Source organism: Sebastes fasciatus, chromosome 10 (assembly GCF_043250625.1).
Source record: "Sebastes fasciatus isolate fSebFas1 chromosome 10, fSebFas1.pri, whole genome shotgun sequence".
Lineage (NCBI taxonomy): Eukaryota > Metazoa > Chordata > Actinopteri > Perciformes > Sebastidae > Sebastes > Sebastes fasciatus.
In genome coordinates this window covers 29138674-29160208 of record NC_133804.1, presented here as the reverse complement: position 1 = coordinate 29160208, position 21535 = coordinate 29138674, and the positions used below count along the sequence as shown (strand labels likewise).

Here is a 21535-nt window from a genome sequence, read left to right as displayed (position 1 = left end):
GTGCATGCAATATTAAACTTGCTTCAGTTAATGACAAAAAGGCCTAACCTATACACTGAGGGCATTTTACATTAATGAGGGGAAACGTATGACTAACTGGCCGAGGGGTGGACTCGGACAGGCATCTGCTGGGGCTCCTGTCTGAGGCTGCAGGACCACCGGCTTCTAGTCAGTGAGGCAGAGATATCGGCGACCTCCGGGGCGACGCCGGGCCTGAATCATACAGCAAACAGTAATCAAACTGCTGCTTGTGGTGGTTGTTAAAAATGAGTTCAATAGCAGAATAAACTCACGTTATTAGCTCACCAACATTACGAACCAATGAGACTCTACAGCAGATGTAACGATATATATGCCATGATATGCATTGTTGACTGCTTATTACTCCAAAACATCTGCTGTTGTTTAAACAAAAAGCTCTGCACACACACACACACACATACATGGTATTGTTAAATTAGCTCTTTTTGTTGGCCATGGCAACTCAGATGAGAGATCTCTAACAGGGAACAAAGGGGCAGATGAATGAGGGGAGGTTGGGGGGTGTTAAATCAAAGGGCCTCTTGTAAATGAAAGTACACAGAGTCTATTACAGTCCAGGTGGCTGCGAGAGCCCCTCTGCCTCCTAGCAGCATGCTAATCTGGTCTGGGCTGACAGGTATCCTCTGAAGGACATGTCAGTGTGTGTGTGTGTGTGTGTGAGCGTGGGCTCTCATATTTCTATCTTTGTGAGGAGCCAGTGGGGTTTTAGACACCGAGAGTGAGGACATTTTTTGAAAGTGGGGACATTTTGGCCAGTCGTCACCTCTTCGAGGGGCTGTTTGAGGGTTTAAACTTGGTTTTAGTGTTAAGGTTAGAATTAAGTTTTGGTTAAATCTACAGTAAGGGATGGGGGTTGGGCGTATAGTTCGACATTTTTGGGAGTCTCTCCTGTTTGCCTGGTAACCTAAAGCTGCCTTCACACGATAAGACATTTGCTCTTCACTCACCGCGTGGTAGGGCGCTGTTTTGAAAGCATTCTGGTTTCCATTAGTAGTCGAGTAGTATTGACCAATCACACAGAGCAAAAGAGGCCGTACGCATTGGCCGAAATGCAATCTGGGAACCCGTCTGACGATGATTTCGCTTTTTAGTGGTTTAAAAATGAACTTGTAAACTGGCTACTTGTGAAATAATCCGGTGGCACACGTCGTCTCTCCAACTCCAACTCCAGTCTCACATCTGAAGTTGCTAATCGGACTGTAAACAACGAGCAAAGCACGGAAAAGGAAGTCTTGGCCTGGATATCCGCTGGCTACACTGGAACCCCAGAAATATAGCCCCTTGCCCCCCAGCGGTTTATCCGTCGCTGAGATTGAGTTTACGGTTATGGTCTAAGGAATGGCTAATGTCAATGAGGGTCCTCACGATATATAAACATGTCTTCTATGGAGGGTGGGGGAAACCTATAGGCAGAGAGTACAGGGCGCGTTGTGAGCTTTGCTCTGATGGCATAATAAGAAGTGACAGCTAATACTGTGCTGCCAGCCATCGCCCCCACTGACTCCTGGGTAATCTGTGTCACGACAACAGTGACGGACACTCATCACTTCAGACATGACCAGTGTGGAAAAAGTTGAAGGGTCAAGAGAAAATAAAGCAGGAGCGCCCCGGCGAGCGAGGGAGCAAACAAACACCCACGAAGGCTTCTGAAGCTCTGCGGGCGGAGAACATGTCCAGTGACTCAAGAGAACACGAAAAAGCACCGGAGGGGATGTTTTATTTTTGTCGGCACTGTTAATTCCTCCTCTCCTCCAGTCTGCCATCCCTCTCAACACTGTATCAACACTACTCCTACAAATAGCCTGCAGCGACGCTGTTAATGATAAGGATTATAATGTTTAAGTAAGAAGCATCCTGAAGGCCATAAGGACAAAGTGTTTGAACTGTGAGAACATAAGGTGTTAAATGAAATGCATCCTTTCATATAGCATCCATGTGTCATACAAGGGAGAGGGAAGCATTGATGGCTAATGAAGGTTAATGTTTCTCTTGTAGATGTAAAGGATAGTTCAACATTTTGAAAAAGAAGCTTTTGTGCTCAGAGATAGATGCCGATCAATAACACCCTCATGTCTGTGCAGTCAATATGAAGCTAGTTAGCTTAGCTTAGTATAAAGACTAGAAACAGCTACCGAGTGACTTCCTGGAGCCTTGTCATCGCTGTAAGATTGACAAGCAATCAGCGAAGACTCCAGGAAGTTACTGCGCCGGACCAAGAAATAGTTGTTTTTACGTATTAAACAAACAAGACATAAGATGTTAAGGGGTAACTTCAGTATTTGTCAACCTGGACCCTATTTTCCCATGTCTTTGTGTCTAACTGACTAAAAGGGACAACAATCTCTGAAACTGGTCCAGTATTGACGGAGAGCGCTGTAGACGGCTACGATGTAATCCCAATGGGGCAAGCTGGCACCGTCATTTACCTCCACTAAAAGTGCTTGTTTTTTCCCTGACAGGCTCTGATTGTTATTATAAGTGTCTGACAACATCATGGAAAGAGTCTTGCTCAAGGAGAAGTCTCGGTGTGAAATCTGGCGAGGTGACATATTGCTGGAAGACAACAATGGAATAGTGGAATACATCCATGGTGGAAACGTGAGTGGCAGCCGGGCAGAGTTTGTTGTGTTGAAAGTGTAGCTTAGTGTTATCTAAAAGATTTTCAATGTCATGACTGAATATTTAGAGGATTTCCACAATGTGGATGAGGTCTTTGAATTCGATGGCCGCCCGTATTTATTTGAGCCAGAGTATACGGATATTCGGATTTCACAACGAGTCTTGAGCGGGACTTGGACACAATATCAGACAGACAAGCTAAAGGGAAGAAAAACAATTCTCTGTAGGGTCCTTTCCATAATGTTGTCACATACATATAATAACAATCTGAGCCTGTCAGTGGCAAAAACAAGCACTTTTAGCGAACGTAATGTTATATTGACGCTGCTCACTTGCCCTCGCAGCTCATTTCGCTGCTGCAGTCTGCAGCAAAAATCGTTGTCCCCATTAGTCACTTAGACACAAAAGCATGAGCAAATAGGGTCCACGTTGAAATATACTGAAGTTACCATTTAATTAGTGAGCTTAAGGGTGGCTGGAAGATGGATTTTATCACCTTTGGACAGAGCCTGACTCGCTGTTTCCTCTCTTTTTCAGTCTTTATGCTAAGCTAACCAGCTGCTGGCTGTAGCTTCATACTTACACAAACACGAGAGTGGAAATCGATCTTATCATCTAACTCTCGGCAAGAAAGCAAATAAGCGTAGTACTCAAAATGTCTAAATATTCCTTTAATATCAGTGCCCTTACTGAGAGTTAACCTGCATTCAATTTTAAAACTTTCAAAGTACGTGACAGCATCGTGCCAGAAGTGTTGTCGTATATTAAAAGGTGACCAGGAGAAGGACAAACTATGATTCACACTTAAGTGCTACAATATTAAGACATCCACCATGAACACATCATTAGTACAACTATAAAACAATAGATAAATCATGAGCAAAATCATTACCAGAGAGACTGAGAGAGACTGTGGTTTCTAAACAGCGGTTGGTTCTGCGCTATAATTAGCAGTAGGTGCGGGGCTATCAATATGAAACTAAAGCAGATCTTGGACAAACTCAATGTGTGGAGAGATTCTGCTGTCATAACAAAGCCAACATCACAGTGGGATTACTACTTTCCCTGGGCGGTGCTGCTGTACGTAATTAGATGTGACATTCTGCCTCCCCCACGCTGTTCTGCAGCTGAGTGACTCAACCAGTCGATCAATCACAGATTTCACCCATTTTATTACCACAGGTGGCCTTTACTGCTCCCCCTAAAGTCCTGCGACACATCACAAACGCATGTATAAGGCTATAATATTGAGACAAAGGCACAACCACAAAATATTTTGAATTTCTTATGTACTTTTTGGGCAGCCTTTCATATCTAGGTTCACACACTAATGTAATCACTCTACAGCAGTGCAGTTCCCCACTGTGGATAAGCAAATAAGCAGGTTTTCATCCTGTCAGAATGAGCTAATTAGGTTGTTTGCCTGCCTGTGTTTACAGTGTCCTGTAAAGAAAATAGAAATCCAGCCCTCAGCAGGATTTTAATCAGCTGATATTAAAGAGAAATCAGTCAATTTGCTGTCAAAACACATTAGCTTGATCCAAACAAAACAACCAGAAAACATGCCATGAAACATCAGACACACCACATCACTAAGGTCCACTTCAAATGCCAAGAAGACCTTTTACACAATTAGATTCAAAATCCCTCTTAGTTTTGTCCTAAACAGCAGCCGTGACTGCAGGCGGGCGGCGGGGAACCCTGACATTACTTACGTGATTACTTTGGAGGTTTTCCAGTAAGCTCGGGTCATTAAATCCCTCCTCTTCCGTCGAGTGTGTGCTGTGGCTGGAAAGAAGAGACGGAGGAAAGTCAAAACGACAGAACACACTTGGAATACTTGATAGCACTGACGGTCCAACTAGAACATGTTGTTGTGACACTAGATTAGTAAAGAACATATAATTAATTAGCATCACCATCAGAGCATATTATGACAACAGGAGTTCACATTAAAGTACAACTTCCTACTAGCGTCTGACTGTTTTCCAAATACAGTAATAAGCATGACAAAATGGTTTCTTATGTACCAACAGCAAAAATTCATACACTATGATTTCCCATCACATTTAACACAAACACTAATGAACGCTCATCTCTAATGAATTGTCTACCACTGTACAGCCAATGGCACACAGTACCCTTGCCACAACCTAAAGATAAAGCTGCACCCAACGATTACAATCACTGTTTTCTTGAACCTTATGCAACGTATTCAAATTGTTTGTTTCGTCTGACCAACAGAAAACCTTCCTGCAGCACGCTATAGTTGCCATATCATTTTCTGTTGACCAACTAATCAATTAATCCATTGATATTTTCAGCTCTAAATAAAGCGAATATTCGCTGAGACCGGCACCACAAAACAGACCTCACACTGGTGTTGACACAGCCAGTGCTCTGTGCCAACACTATTGACATTGCGTTGAGAAAAGTATGAACCGCAATGCAGACAGAATGCAAATGCAGGTCCCCTGGGCTTCAGTAATGTGATGTACAGTGAGACTGTTTGGCATTCAGAAGCAGTTCATCCTCTGAGAAAGGGACATTATTATTTCACAATGCACAAAGAATTTTACACATATATATATATACATATATATATACATATATATATCACATTCTCTTCAGTCATTTCCATAAATAATAAATGGTGTTCCCCCTGCTTTAGAAATTAAACAATGCAAGAGGAATTGCTTTCAGGGACGCAGCAGGCAGGCTGAATATCTGGCAGCAAAATGAGACTGTATTACTCATACACTAATCAAAGCCAAGCCCTAATAAATTACTGGAAATACAATTAGTCTCTCGTACTTGTACCAGAAATGCTTTTTGTTACTGGCAAGATGCAAAATGATTCAATATTTTTCATTCCATTAGGAATATGGAGAAAGAAAAATGATTCAATCATCAACAGAAAGTCATGCCGAACCTTTTTACAGACAGAAAGGAAAAGATGTTTTTTATGCCTCTCACAGTGATTTTGTATGTAGCCACCAGCCGCTCGCTGGCCGTCCAGCGCGGATCGATTCATGATTCTGTGATAAATAGAGCTCTATAGATCAGGTAGACAGCAGCTTTGTCCGTGGCACTGGGGCTTGATAGAAATGTTACTGAGGCTGCCATTAGCGGCCATAAGTCTTTCTAATCCCACAGGATACACTGTTGGGATCCCTAAGAGCCAAACCGGCCGGTAATACTCCCATCTACTGCACCGCAAATAGAGGTTTGGGAGAGAAGAAATATAGGAAAAACACAGCGGTGCCATCAAACAGCAGGGCTGGAGTCGATACAGAGTTACACCTACGTAGACGCGCTGGAGGTTAGGGAAATTTATCACACTTGCAGGCTTTATTAAAATATGTCAGGGAGAAATCGGCAGAGACTGCACTTCTAAACATGTATACACATACTGAGGATGTTTCAACTGAAAAGCTTTTCTATCATATATTGTAAAATATATGTTTTCTGATTACAGCAGGTTACATCCATGTATGCAAGTTACATTTAAAGAGCCTTATGTGAAATAAAACCATATGCTGCAACAGAGACTGAAAAGCTACAGTACTTTATGACAGAAAATCTCTGGAGTCATCATTACTGTTTCTAACCCTTGTACAGAGAAGGAAGCCCCTAAGCTTTTCTCTACTGCAGCAGTAGCGTTGCTCGCTACGTCGATTGTCTTGATGAAATTTCGGAGGCACGGGGCCGGGCGTGGAGAGGACGCTCAGTTATTGATTATCTGCCAGCACACTGAGGTCCTGTCACTATGGGAACAAGGGGGCTGGCTGTTCACAGTCGATAGCCGGGGACTGGTTCATCCTGATCAAACCTGTGACACACATGCCGTCCTGGAAGTAATACATGTATAACTGACCTGTGTCAAGATGGCAGTGTTTGACCCTGGACTGTTTAAATTAACCTCCATTTAAAAGAGAACCATACGATGGAGACCGATCCAGTACTGGTTGGTATTTAAGCGACAAAACGCATACATTTTTTGCCCCTGTTCCTGTGTCCATAACCTATTTTGTGTATAAATTAGGGCTGTCAAAGTTAACGCAATAATAACTTGTTAACGCAAATTTGTTTTAATGTTACTAATTTCTTTAACATATTAGCGCAACTTGCAATTTAAAAAAAACAACTGGCATGGCCATTTTGTAAAGGGTCCCTTGACCTCTGACCTCAAGATATGTGAATGAAAAATGGGTTCTATGGGTACCCATGAGTCTCCCCTTTATAGACATGCCCACTTTATGATAATCACATGCAGTTTGGGGCAAGTCATAGTCATGTCAGCACACTGACACACTGACAGCTGGGCTTGAGTTTGCCATGTTATGATTTGAGCATATTTGTTATGCTAAATGCAGTACCTGTGAGGGTTTCTGGACAATATTTGTCATTGTTTTGTGTTGTGAAATAATTTCCAATAATAAATATATACATACATTTGCATAAAGCAAGCATATTTGCCCACTCCCATGTTGAGAAGAGTATTAAAAACTTGACAAATCTCCCTTTAAATGGTACATTTTGAACAGATAAAAAAAATATTTGATTAATTTGCGATTAATTGTGATTAACTATGGATAATCTTACGATTAATCGCGATTGACAGCCCTAGTATAAATAAAGCCTCTAACTCAGTTGTTTCAGTGAGAAAAAAAGCAGCAAAAAGAGACATGCCTTCGTGGAAGCTGGCAACTTCCTTTAAAGCAGCAAGATTCAACATTTTGGCATAATAGGCATCAACAAACAGGCCCCCAATCCCCCATGCAAAATGGATGAGACACGCCCATGCTGTTACTGCAGATCTCAACACTGTAGCAGATGGATCTCAGAAGAAGGACTGTGCAAGTGTTGTGTGTGTGTGCATGTATGTGTGACAGAGAGAGAGATAGAGATAGAGATAGAGAGAGAGAGAGAGAGAGAGAGAGAGAGAGAGAGAATAAGTGGGAGTGTATCTACCACCTCCAAAGTTAGTTTGATGTGAATGTGAGGAGAATGTGCTGCACGGCGTCAGCCTCAACACGACATACAGTAAAGGCTATCAAACCTGCTGAATGTACATGTGTCTGTCAGCCACAAAACGTAACCACTCAGAATTCAATGACAATTCAGCATATACTGTATATACTGGAACATTTGTTTATCAACAGATATACACAGAGAATCAAGAGCCACAGTCACGTACAACACGTCCAAAGTGTACTCACCGCACAAAGAAAAACAACAACAAACACACATTGAGGTATTGTGTTCAAAGTCACAATTTCCACAAGGCAAGGCAGCACTAATACATCACAGAAGCGTGGAGCGAGGGAAAAAAAACGATCACCATTTCACACCGAGTCATCTTACCAGTCGTCCTCTGCAAAACTACCCTCCTCAGCCTCAGGGACGTGACTGTTGGAGAAAAAATTAGCTTGTTGACAAAGTCTGTTGTTAGCACGTTGTGTGAATGTACAGACGCCAGGGTTGGATTAATTGATGGGTTTGTTTATGAGTTTGCGGGTTAGAGTTTGATGTAGCTGAGGTGTTGTGGTTAGGTTGACAGCAGTGATTACAGCAGGTCCTCTAGTCATTTATACAGGATACTACTCTCATGCCTGTAAGCTAGAAGCAGTTTCGCTTAGCTTAGCTTAGCACAAAGACTGGAAAGAGGGGGAAATAGCAAGTGTGGCTCTGTCCACATAACAAAGCAGCTCACTAATCAACACATTACATCCCAAAGTCAACAAACTAGATATAATGTCTTTAATAGCATACTTTAGTTATAGTTGTCCAAACTGAGCCACTCTGTCATGTTTTCTTCACTATTCACTATTGTGCCAATACTTAGAAGCCTCAGTAAATGATTGAAGCATTAAAAGGGGCACGTTACTTATTTATTAAGTGCTAGTTTTTGCTCATCTCTTTCCTGTTATTGCTCCTTCATTTTTATACACGCAGTGGCATTCGTTCTTAAAGGACATATCATGAACAACACTGAAACTTTTTCAGTGCTTGTGCACATACATTTGGGTATCTGGAGTGTCTACCAACCCACAAACTGTGAAAAAAGACAACCCAGTCAGCTTTTTTGTGGACTCTCTAGATCAGAAAACATGTGATTCAACAAGCTATTCAGATTTGGCTCCCCTTCCTGTGTCACCGGCAGGCTCATTAGATTATATCGCCCACAGAAAATAAACTCAAAACCAAGAAAGCAAGAAACAAACTGAAGGGAATATATGAATGTTTGGGAATAATCTTCTTATAGTAAGAAGTCTTCCTCTCTTGTTCCTCATCATCGGGCAACAGCAGGAGCTTTTGCAGCTACAGCTGCGACGTGTATGTGAGCATTCTGTGTATATTTCCAAGGCCACCAATGAGTGCAGCGATGAAAACAACGATGTTTGAGACTAAATGTGGTCAGAGTGCACACTGCTCTAAAACGAGGCAACAAATTATTTTGACATCTCTGCTCTGGCAGACTAACTGCAGTGCAGCGTTTTGTTAACTGTGAGGAGTGGAGCCGACCAGACGACGTGCTCCACTGAACACCACGGCTCTCCGTTTGAGTCCAACTCACTTTGATTCACGCTGTGAGCCTGTTCACTCTGGTACCTTCACTAAGGAGACACTGTGGTTATCTGCATTAACAACAAACCAATCCGTCTTCATACAGGCTTAATGTCTACTGGGTTACACTTTACAATCACAAATCGCCTACGCAAATTTAATTTATTAAAAAAAAGAAAATCAAAACATATTTTTCTGAGTTTTGTCACTGCTTTCACCCAACTGCAAACTAATAACACCCAAGAAGATTCTGGGAGACTTTCTAACCTAAACAGTATCTCTCCTTGAGATTTGGACTCCAATCCAGTGGAATTAATTAATGTCTACACCCTTGGGGTTGGCTTTATTAATTACAGCAGCACTTAATTTGTGGTGAGGAACACATGCAGGCGGCAGTGTCGGGGGGTCTTTGTGTGTGTGCTGGCACCAAATTACAAGCCACGTCACAGCGTAAGTGCTATGCACGTATTAAAATGTGAAATGCCTCTTTTTTTGCACAAGAATATACCACTACATCCTGAAGCGGAGTCAGATACTTTCAAATTTGAACTTGTACAAAAAGTAAGTTCAAATCAGTGTTGAAGAAGCATTCATGTATGTTAATTCCATAGGTGGAGAAATGTTAAATCAAACCGCCTAGCAACTACTTTCATCCATATTTTTCATGATAAACCTTTAAGGCAAGCAGACCGGACGCAGTCAAATCAGACATCTACACAATTAACAACCAACCAATGCCCGCAAACACATCGATGCTTTGTGGCAATTTCCCAATGCAGTTTGAGAAATAGTGACATAAACATTAAGTTTAAAGAAAATAATTTGATTATATTCTATGAAGGAGGAGTACAAATAAGTAAAACCAATTAAATGGATTACATAGTTATAGCTCTACAGTGGATTACATTACCATTGTTATTGTCTGGTGAATTAGAAATACAGAACAATGAGTCATGATGAGCTGCACTTAAAACAGTTTTAAAATCAAACCCTCCCAACTCTTATTTTGGGAACCCAGAAGAAGAAGAAGAAGAAGAAGAAGAAGAAGAAGAAGAAGAAGAGCAGGCCAAATGATAGCATCGTCAAAACAGCCTCGCCTCATTAGAACCTGCCTTATTTCTCTCCTGCTATGAAACACTCATCCATATTTATCAGTTGCATAAGAGGGAGTCCTCGTTTCAGAGAATCAAAGGAGAACATCTCTACTTCGGGTGAAGGAGAGAGAGAGACTGCTGCCAAACTTCCGTCTTTGCAGAGAGGAGTGTCTGTCCCTGATGACCAGCGGGCTTGACCCAATTAAATAACCATTAAAAAAGAAAGAAAAGGACATTCTGTAGCACAAAACACCAAAAATGACACCCGTGCCTTTAATCAGCAGCATTGATCTTGGAGGCATCACATCATCAACGTGTATATTATCACTATGACTTTATGTTCTTGACCTGGGGATCGACAATGAGAAGTTGGGGCTAGCAATCACATCGTAATGAGAGCTTTGGTACAGAGAGCTCCAGATAAAATACTCTCTTTTGTCCTTCAGTCTGCACTTCATCAATCAAGCTTTTAATTGAATCCTAATGGGATTAATCATGTACTGTCACGCCTGCACTTGCTGTGGTTCTGTGAAGATCTGCTCTCCCACTTGTTTTGCATCCACTGAGGCTAATTATCTGTGCACTAAAATTAAATGAGAGTATATTCGGGGGGAAAAAAAACATTAAGGGCTGTTTTAATGAAATGTTAAAATGTAATAGAATATGCTTTTATGTCAGAGGAGCTGAGGGAAAAATTTCATGTGGCTAAATCCCCATGTTTACAAGAAAATACTGTATGTTGCCAATATTCTCGTTTCTAACCCGTGTCAAGGGATTGTCAAACACTGAAATGTATAGCCACTTTTCACAAGCACCTCTAACATGACAAACGATGGACGAAGGAGAGAGTAAAGTGCCTTTGCTTGCAAATGTCTGTCGGCCTTTTATTTATAGTTTATGTTGAGAGGAGCACTGATGCAGCTGCTAATGAGAAGGCGAGGGAGGAGAGAGAGAGAGACGCCAGCTGTACTGCGATGCACACTCTGCATTTAATGAAGGTGATGGGGGAGGCAACGATAGAGGATGCATCGGGGGGAGCAGGGAAAATCAAAAAGGGGAAGAGGGAAGCGGAACGTACCCGTAGGCCACACCGGCGATGGTGCACTTCTTGAACTGCATCACGTTGCAGGTCAGGGTCCCCGTCTTGTCAGAGAAAATGTATTTCACCTGTATGGGTTCATGAGACAGACAGAATAACACTTAATTCGTGGGTATATATTTTATTATAAAGCACAGATGTAAGCATTAGCATAATATAAAGTGATATTTGAACTGCGTAGTTTACCTGGCCTAGTTCTTCATTCAGGTTGGAGGTGCGAGCCTGAGCCGGGGTGTTCGTGGGCTCATAGAGCATATCGGTGTCCTGAAACCAACAAACAGAGAACTTAAGTGTAACTTCTCTAAAGAAACTACATTTTTGGTAACAATACAAACTAAACTTCACAGTAAAAACACCACTCAGTCTTTATTCCCCTCCAGAAAACACTGAACCAACTGAGGCTGCAGGAAGAGAGGCCGACTGAGAACTGCCCTAAATGTTGCTAAAAATTCCTTGCTAGGACTTTCATTTAAAATTTAATGCATAAAGGGGCTTAGAATAACTTCGGGCGGAAAAAAAAAGTACGTTCCCTCAGCTGAGATATTTGGTGGGGCTGACCTAGTTACTAAAGATAGAATTATTTCTTTATTTCTTTAGGGTTGATTTGATAGGGACAGATATAACATAGATAGACAAACTATCTGATGCAGGTATCATAATGTTTATAGCGGACACCGGTCCCTAGAAGAGCTTTTATGAAACTAGGGGATTACAGCAGTGAGGTAGAGATACATTCCTGTTGATACTCATTTCTTAAAACTGCAATAATCGATTTTTTTGTTGACTTAAACACCTGTGCGGTGTCTCAATTTGCGTATTTCCGTACTTAAACTCGCTATTTTGAGTGCTTAAGTGCGTTCACACTGAGATGTATGGCAAAATGCAGTGCCCGGATGTTGTTCTCAAAACGGTCAAAGCGTTGAGTGTGGAAGTCCGGCACATTTGTGTTTGTGTCAACCTGATTTAACCAATTTCAGTTCAATATTCAATGTCCTTTTAGCTCTGATTTGGACTCTACCAGCTCCTGGGGGAACTATTTGGCTCTTTAGCTGCTAAATGCTACACTATGTTCATACGTTAGCTGTTAATTTGTTTTTGGGCAGGTACCAGTGGGTTTCAGAGGTTTTTTTTGCTGGAAAAAAAACAGCTGCCTGCTACATTTGGAAACATTGTTGATGAGAGCGGTGAGAGTAAAAAAAATAAATAAAAAAACACAATAAGAAATGACGCTAAAGCGCTCTGTAGAGCTGAAGGGAACTGCAGAGTCTGGTGATAACTCTGTGGGTTCATTATAAGCAACTCCCTTCACATACAAGTAGTCATTTAATCCTTTGTTAATATAAAAACATAGATTACAGCACCTTTAACTGCACTATGTTGGAACAGTCACCACCAACCTCACGTTGTTTGTGTAGAGATTAACTGTACTGCAAACATTTTCTTCACTGGAATTTTGTGCTCACAGTCTGCAATAATATAACATTACATGTACTCTGCTGCAGGTATGTCTGCTTTTCCAATGCATGTCAACATAGAGGCATGCATTTAAAAGTTATTTCCTCTTTTAAAGTTTCACCTGTCAAGGAAATAGTGCGTCCACCAGTTAGTTTAGTTTAGATAAATTACTGACTGTAGCTTCAACTCACCCAGTTGATGAAAAAGGCCTGGATGAACTTGATAACCTCCAGCGTGACCAGGAGACTGATGGGAATCAGGTTGTTGAACAGGATGATGAAGGTGAGGAAGTTGAGGCCAAAGTTAGCCGCCCCGCCATCTATCAGGGGACGAGTTTTGGACAGAGGGAATTGATACAAAGGAGACTCATCAGTGCTGGCTCGTTAATATCAGTTAGTTAAATGAAAATGCCCAAAGCTACTTCCAGCCAATGATCAACGTTATCCCAATCCAAAGGATGTTTTGGGCTAACGTCGTGCATTAGCTGGAATTAACCATTTCTTCCACCCAACCTCATCCTCTTACGACTCCAATTTAATGTCCCAAAGATTCAAAGTAGCGAACGGGGACTCAAGTATCTCAAATGTCATTAGTGTCACAGCAGCAGCCTTGGCATCCAGCATGATCCAGGCAATGAATTCCACAAAGCACTATGCAAAATGATGCTGGTCCCCCCCAAAAGCCCCAAACAATTGGCAATGATCAACATGTAACCCCACTGACACCAAACATGAAAACAGGAGGGATGTGATTTACCTTTCCTCAGCTTGCAGGAGGTGCAAATGTTACCTTCCTCAACCCAAGCCTTGATCTTAGCATTGCGGTTGAGAGGGGCAGCCCTTCCCCATGACAGAACGATTTGCAAAACAAAAAACTGGATGGCAGAATGGAAGCTACTGCTACTGGTACAACGACACACATAGGAGGGAAGACTTTTTTTTTCAGAAGTGGGGAGGAAGACAAACGTATCGGATGCTCTCAAGACAAAGGAGGGAGATTCAGTCCATAGCACATTCTCAACCAACAAGGAGTGGAAAAGAGGGGGTGGATTATGCCAGCTATGTTAATGATGATCACTACATCACCTCATCGTCATTCGTTTTCTAGTAGCCACTAGTTGTTATGTGATGTTAAGCAAGATTTCTGCTATCAGATGAGACAGGGACACTGTGTTGGATCAGTAGAGAGTCATTGAAATAAATCAAACCAGGACATGCACATGTCACACAAGTGCAACCTGATGTCTTCTCTTAAATATCACTGTCACTGTAATGTAAGAGCAATATGGGATGTTCTAACCAAGCAAGACAACATAAAAGTTGTTGCAGGAGTTGGATTGTAAATTGTTGGGATTTCATTATTCTGAGTGATCATGTGGCACATGTACATTACAGTGAGAAGACCATACCTCTTCGACATTATGCCACCTTTCCGGTGGACCATCATGGGACCTTATTTTGGAAAATATATGAACGGCAGTCAACGACGAGAGACAAATATTGTTTTGATCCCGTTTGAATTGCGCCATGAACCACACATGTGATGTTTGTCGATTTAAAACATAATTTTACAAGTTAAGAAAGTCGCAGTTTGGTATAAAACTGTTGACTGTGAAAATATGTAATTACACACACAAAAGTCGCGTAAGTGACGTCTCTCTCGCTGAAACTAAGATGCCTGTGTGTTTTCGTACTGGGATGAACTCATACGAGCAACGGATCTCGCCTGTTCTTTCACTTCCCGGCTGATAAAAAGAGCAGGAGTCGCTGAATAAAACTCATCAACGTTTCATTTGTGTATGGATCATAGCTAAGTTAGCTAGCTAGCTAGTGTTGGTGACGTATATTGTGCGAGACAAGAGATGTATTTCACTGAGCGGTTTCACACAAAACTAAATGATGCTACGACAAACTGCGTCTTTCTTAATTTGCAAAATTATCTTTTAAGTTGACAAACATCATATGTGTGATTCATGGTGCAATTCAAACAGGATCAAAAAATGATCTGTCTCTCGCCGTTGACTACCATACATATTGTTTCCGAAATAAGGTCCAATGGGGTCCACCGGAAGGGGATGGACTTCACCTCTCTATACGAGATTGGGAGCATTTCTATTGCCTCTCAATGGCTCTCAACATGGCAGTCGGTGAGCCGGTGGCTTGCAGCTAATGGCGCTGACAGAGCAACGGTGCAAACAACGGCAAAAGTGCTGACAGAGCAAATGGTGTTTACCTGAGGGGGAACCGGAGGGTGGGGGCTACGCTTCCGCGACGACGCCGTCGTTCCGGATGGCGTTATCAGCTGTAACCGCCGTGTGAGAGCAGTGCAGAGCAGCCGCTGTAAGCTAGTCAGTGGGGCACGCTCACATGCACTAAAAGCATGCACGGCTGGCACGGCTTTGTCAACAAAGCGCGGAGAAGCTCGGATTACAACACATACAGAGGGAGAGTGACTTCATTCTCTGCTCAGGTAGACATTACTCCTCTATATCTTTACCTAGCAAAAAGTTGATTGCTGCTATATTAATACTCTGGATGTCGTGTAGAGAACCTTTAAGACATCAGCAGTTTACTAACAGAGCTAGTCAGCAGAAAGTCAATGATATGGTGATAAATGCACAACTACCTACAGAAACTGGCTGTAAAACTGTAGCAGGTGGCATGAATGCATAACAAATGACCGTTCATTTCTGCTCTCAATCTGCATAAAGTAAAGTTGTCACAATGTATAGGCTTAATGTCGGGGATGACCTGTGTCAGCACTCTGCAGCGGGTCAAAGTCAAACGAATTACTCACCAGGCATGCATAATAGCAAGCCTCTGTGATGCGTAGCGGGCTAACATCGACTCTTCTGTTCCTGTCTGCATTTAACATCCAAATGTTGCTAAGTGAGTGAAATTACAATAATTTAGGAAAATATTGTGAATGTTTAAGATTTGACAATCTCCCCACCTCTCTCTTTTGTCACTGGTTGGATAATATGCACTGGACAGAGTCTCAACAACTCCTTATGGAAGTACAATCAGTCTCAAGATGGACGCCTGCCGTATGACTTACACTCCCCTCAACAGTGTGATATCAGGCCTTTTAGATGTGGGTTTAATGCCACTGACGACAAACCCTTACAAAACCAATAGAAGCCAATGCAACATCTTGTAAAAAGGGGCAGTGTAAGTCGTAGTGCAAGCTTAAATTGACCAGGGCACAACCTCTCCTACACAGGCCTATCAGGGTAACAGAGTAATGGCCGGAGTGCCACGATAATCACTTTGCATACCAGGTTCAGAGCTTCATCACAACGACCAACTGCCACAGAAACCATATTCGTTGTGTTGTGTTAAAGTCTGTAACAGTAGCTTTCTATACTGGCTTGAGAACACATGTAAAAACTAAACAGGTTTTCACCTCCCTCCTTCCCTCCCTCCCCTGTCCTTTGAAAAATCCACACTAGAAAAGAAGGCAGCAGAGGCATTTAGAAAATGTCAGCTCTCGCCCCTTGGGTTGCACCACATGCTGTGTTCCAGCAATAAACACGTATAAGCCTCCTGCTATGAAGAGCTTCCTGTGTACAACCTCATCTCCATTGCAGTCAAAGTAAACGCTGCTTACTCATTTATTGTAAAAAAAAAAAAAATAAAAAAAAAAAAAATAAGATGAGGGTCTGAAGCTTGGGAACTGCAAAGTGTTTAACGTGGCACAAAAAAAAATGGAGGAAAAGTGAGACACTGTTTGCATCAGGCACTGAAAATAACTAGACGAAAGTATAAGAGAGCTGGAGGGGAAAAACCTATTGTTGGATCCCTGGTATGTGCTTGTCCATGGCATGGGCCCATACAAAGTAGGGCAACCATATAGGGGGCGAGGGTAGGGGGCTTCATTTGCTTAGCAAAGGCAGAGCTTCAGTAAGGGGTTAGTAAGGGAGGGTCATTCACGGATGGCCAAGGCTTTTAAATGGTTGTTACCTGGAGCTGTTAAAAAAACGACAACAAAGAAAACAACAAAATCAAACAGAACATTAGAAAGGAACAAAAAGGTACAGCAGCGCAGTGATATTCAACCATTTCTTTTTCTCACTCATTCACAACACATCTATGCATGTCACAGCTGTCTTTTCTCAGTTAACAGGGAATTCACTTATTCCCACATTGCCACATATTTCACTTGTAATGCGAAACATAGTTTAACTGAGGCAACATAAAAACGACACGACACATACCAGCATTTAGGAACTCAAAATGACAAAGAAATAAGCTGATATGGACAAGTGAGACAAAATATGTGGAATATAAGAGAGGAGCAGCGTGGGCTGTTGAGACTCTTACAGTTGAGATCCATGTACCAGGCATCATTGCCGTACTGGTACTTCCAGATGGTTTGGCCGATGGAGCAGACCAGAGAGATGGCCAGCAGGCAGCCAAACAGCACCAGGATCTGAAAGTTGGTGATGCGCTCCACGTTGGACAGCTTCAGAGGAGGCCGAGTGGAATTCTGGGAAACACATGACAAGACAGTTGTGGTTAAAAAAAAGTGAAATGAAAATGAAGAAGTAGGTTGGTAAGGTTTGGTGACAAACATGATGTCTTACATGTTGTAAATACTGTGTGTTATTTGTTGGTTAAACAGATCTGGTTGCATTCAAAAGTTAAATGAAAAATATCTAACTATACTGTAAAGCCAGGAATCTGTGTCTGTGTGTCCTTTGTATATCTCGAGAACCGCTCATCCGATCTATTTCACAGTTTGCGGGGGTATTGCTGGGGACCCAAGGCAGTGCAATGTCGAATTTGGTGCAAGCAGCACTTCCGGGGGGGCCAAGCAATCAGTCTGCTCTGAACGGCCGCGCCACAAACGGGCACTGCACTAGTGTTTTTAAAGTAAAGTATGCACCGGTATACCAAATACTATGCAAATATGCTTTACCTGCATGAGCTTGGTGTCATGTCCAGTGTAGACCACCACACCGTGCACCCACTGAGTGTTCCTCAGCTGGGCTCCTCTCAGTAAGATCTGGTCTGGACTCAGAGGTATTGTACTGTAGTAGGAAACATCACTGCCATGAGTACATTCCTTATACTTTCCCCACAGAATAACAGGCTAACAAGGTGTTTCTTTGGTTGACATTTAACATATACCTTTCTGACTCCTTATTGATAAATATGCCAACACACTAAGTAATCTTTGTCGTCTTTTACCACACAGACATTACACAACAACACAACTGGTATTTGTGTGATGCTGTGAAAGACGTGTTCACATATTTAATATTCATAAACACAGCCAGTATTAAAATTGCATTTTCCATCCAGGAGTTAAACTCTTAATTATAAATCTGAATATTCATGTCCATGACAGACTGGCCCTAAAACAAGTTTTAACAACTGTGTTTAAACTGACATGCATCCAAGGCTCGACGTTTGAAGTTGTATGCTGGTGAAACTGAATAATGGAGAGAAGTCTTTACTTGTGAAAAGATCTCAAAAGATCTCTCAGCCCATCAAACTACACACCCACCAAAAGCTAAGTATAGCTCCTGGTAACAATGCTTATTCAGGAGAGCTTTATTGTCCCAAACTCCTACCATCAAGCCATGATATCATAAAAGCAGGCATACAGCTTACAATGCATTTCCTGTACAATGGCAAAGCCTCCAAACAAACATCTAATTAAATTTTAACCGAGGCAGGTGGTTTTATTTATCCAGCAGAAAGATTAAATAATCCCTAAAACCTTGTAATGCACCAATACTGGCTCTGCTCCTAGCTAATGGGCTATTGAGTTGTTGGTTAAGAGGGGCAGAGAGCCAGTCATGGAGCTCTGCTACTGAGCCCACCTGTGACCATCCAGGCGGATGTTCCCCACAAACTCGTACAGATGGCGGTTTGGACTCTCGCACTCCATCCGCCCGGAGAGACGCATCAGGCTGTCGATGTCCTTCATGTCTGACGTCACTTGGAGACCCTGTGGATGTTGTCACAGCAGGGTTTTTATTTTTCATTAATTTGTGTTGCAAACTTAACAGAAGATTCCTCCCAGTTGTCATTGTAAGGATAATAACTTATATAAAGAAAGAATAAAAAAGACACTCACCTGTCTGATTTTAAGGTTTGTTTCTCCATCCAAGTTGGATGTTTCGATGTAGCACATACCCTGTGGTTCACTGTAGTGGAGGGAGAGGTAGTAGCACAATTTGACAACAGCTATTCATTCATATATTACAGTGTATCTATCCTCAGCTGTTCATTATTTCATATGATTATAATTTTATATAATATTGTATGCCAATAAGCAAAAGGTTACTGATTATTTACCAATAATAACTTATCACTCTAAATTTCAGTCTCAATTATTCTTAAACTAAATATGATTTTTTTTTTAAATTGTCTACAGCAGAACATTTATATAAGACTAGGGTTGCGTCCGAAATTCCATACTAACATGCTATTTAGTAGTGGTGGGAAGCACCAGAGGCCCAACGATACAATCTTATTGCGATTTTAAACATTTTTCGATATTCTAAGTATTGCGATAAGATATATTGTGATTTATTAAAATTTTTAAACTGCAAATTATGCAGTTTGCCAACATCTGTTTTATCTAATAATATACAGTTTTGACTCTGTTCGTCTCAGAGTTTTGATTCACATATCTTCATGTCAGAGGTCAAGGGAGCCCTTTTGAAAATGGCCATGCCAGTTTTTCAACGCCAAAATTTAGCTTGACTGAAGCTAAACAGGACAAAATGATTTGTATTGATTCTTTAGGTTTTCTAGTTTCACATGACACCAGTATCTTCTAGCGTTAAGACTGAGCCCGCAAAAACCTCTGAACCTCGGATTGTTAAAAGGTTATTAGTTTACATAATTAAAGATCGACACTTGATGTTCGTGTATTGATACAATTATGCTATATCGATTTTTTCCGCACCTCTTCCGTTTAGTACACTAAAATAGTATTTGAGATTTTTTTTAGTATGTCCGAAACCTTAGCATGAAACCAATAGTATGTGAATTGTAAATTATTTCCGATGAAATATCACAGTATGCAAACGCTGGACACTACGGTGGCATAAATATCCCACAATGCAATGCGGTAGTGATGACAACGTTCATAATATATATTTTAAATTATTTCAGACTTTATGATTCTCACAAATCAGCGTTCGGACACATGAGGTTGGCACGGGTTACCATGGTTACACGTCTCCAACCGGCAAGGAGGCTCTCAGGAAGTGACGACGTAAATTACTGCTCAGTGCGTCCGAAAAGATACACACTACTGTTTATTCGCACAAAAGTATGTTGAACGATAGCACGCATGTTGAATATGTAGTGCATAGTATGTGATTTTGGATAAAGCCCCTGGACACTATGTCGGAATAAATATCCCACAATGCAACGTGGTAGTGAAAACGACGTTCATAACAGACGTTGACAGACAGTATAAGGCGTAATATATTATTTAATATTAGTTCAGACTAACTAACTACTGTTTATTTACGCAAAAGTATGTTGAACGATAAGTACACATATTGAGTACGTAGTGCATAGTATGTGATTTCGGACGCAGCGTAGATCTCTGCAAACAAAGATGCTCTATGTCAGCCTGAAGGCCACTCAGGAACATAACAAACAAAGTTTTACTGAGTGGAAGTTGATTTACTGTGTAAATGTCCTAAAGACAGACGTAACATATTTGTTTGCTGCTACCCCAGAGTTGAACTGACTAAAATACACTGCAGAGGAACAGGGAGTGGAGAAGGAGAAAACACCAGAGTAGGGATACATGAGCGAGCAGGCATGCCGAGCACAACAAACAGAGCAGACAAATGGGCCTCTGACAGACTCTGGGCACAGGGACAGAGAGTGAGAGTATGCCGGTGCTGCTTAAGGTGAGCTGGGTCGCCGGTTAGCTACTCTTTTCACAGAGTGATATATATTCATACTGAAGGCCGGTCCACACACACACACACACACACACACACACACACACACACACACACACACACACACACACACACACACACACACACACACACACACACACACACACACACACACACACACACACACACACACACACACACACACACACACACACACACACACACACACACACACACACACACACACACACACACACACACACAGGGTAGAGGGGAAAATCAAAAAGAGATCTGGACAACTGAAGCCCAACCACAATCAATGAGAGGTTTGGAATCAGCTGCTATTAGCCACGAAATGAGAGCTTTGTTTCATGGAAATGAGCAGAAGTCTCACTGCGATGGCCAGGAAGTGAAGTCTAAAAGTTGGCGCTATTCATAAAACTGCTTTAATACTGATTGTGAATCACTGAACTACACTTAAGCTTGTTTCAGTGGTAGTAATTTGTTAGCAAAACTACAATTCCAAGATGCTTTTCAACATCTTGGAACGTGACTGCATGCAAACGGTCACATTAAATTGTTGCATTCAGGGTGCCATATAAGCCATGCAAAGGGCAAGAATATGGAAAATATATATTCACACCCAATAAAAAAATATCTCAAAGAAGGAGCATGTCTCAGCCAAACATTGAACTACTGTACAAGTTATGGTTTAAATACAACATAATAAAATGAGTGTATAAGCGGCCACTATTATGTCTGCCAAACCACAAT

General features: G+C 41.7%; 1 protein-coding gene across 5 annotated transcripts in view; it reads right to left on the bottom strand.

Moving 5' to 3' along the window:
- The window catches only part of atp8a1 (ATPase phospholipid transporting 8A1), a 124833-nt gene that overhangs the window by 63224 nt on the left and 40074 nt on the right, over positions 1 to 21535 (bottom strand). For 2 of the 5 annotated variants that reach the window (XM_074649287.1, XM_074649291.1), the window contains exons 8-16: positions 18967 to 19036; positions 18710 to 18837; positions 17800 to 17911; positions 17196 to 17367; positions 13071 to 13198; positions 11611 to 11688; positions 11404 to 11492; positions 8029 to 8073; positions 4377 to 4449 (exon numbers count right to left, since the gene is read on the bottom strand). In XM_074649287.1, coding sequence (XP_074505388.1) covers positions 4377 to 4449; positions 8029 to 8073; positions 11404 to 11492; positions 11611 to 11688; positions 13071 to 13198; positions 17196 to 17367; positions 17800 to 17911; positions 18710 to 18837; positions 18967 to 19036 — 895 coding nt within the window. The remainder of the gene's footprint in view (positions 1 to 4376; positions 4450 to 8028; positions 8074 to 11403; positions 11493 to 11610; positions 11689 to 13070; positions 13199 to 17195; positions 17368 to 17799; positions 17912 to 18709; positions 18838 to 18966; positions 19037 to 21535) is intronic. The other 3 variants (XM_074649288.1, XM_074649290.1, XM_074649289.1) reach the window with 3 other exon arrangements.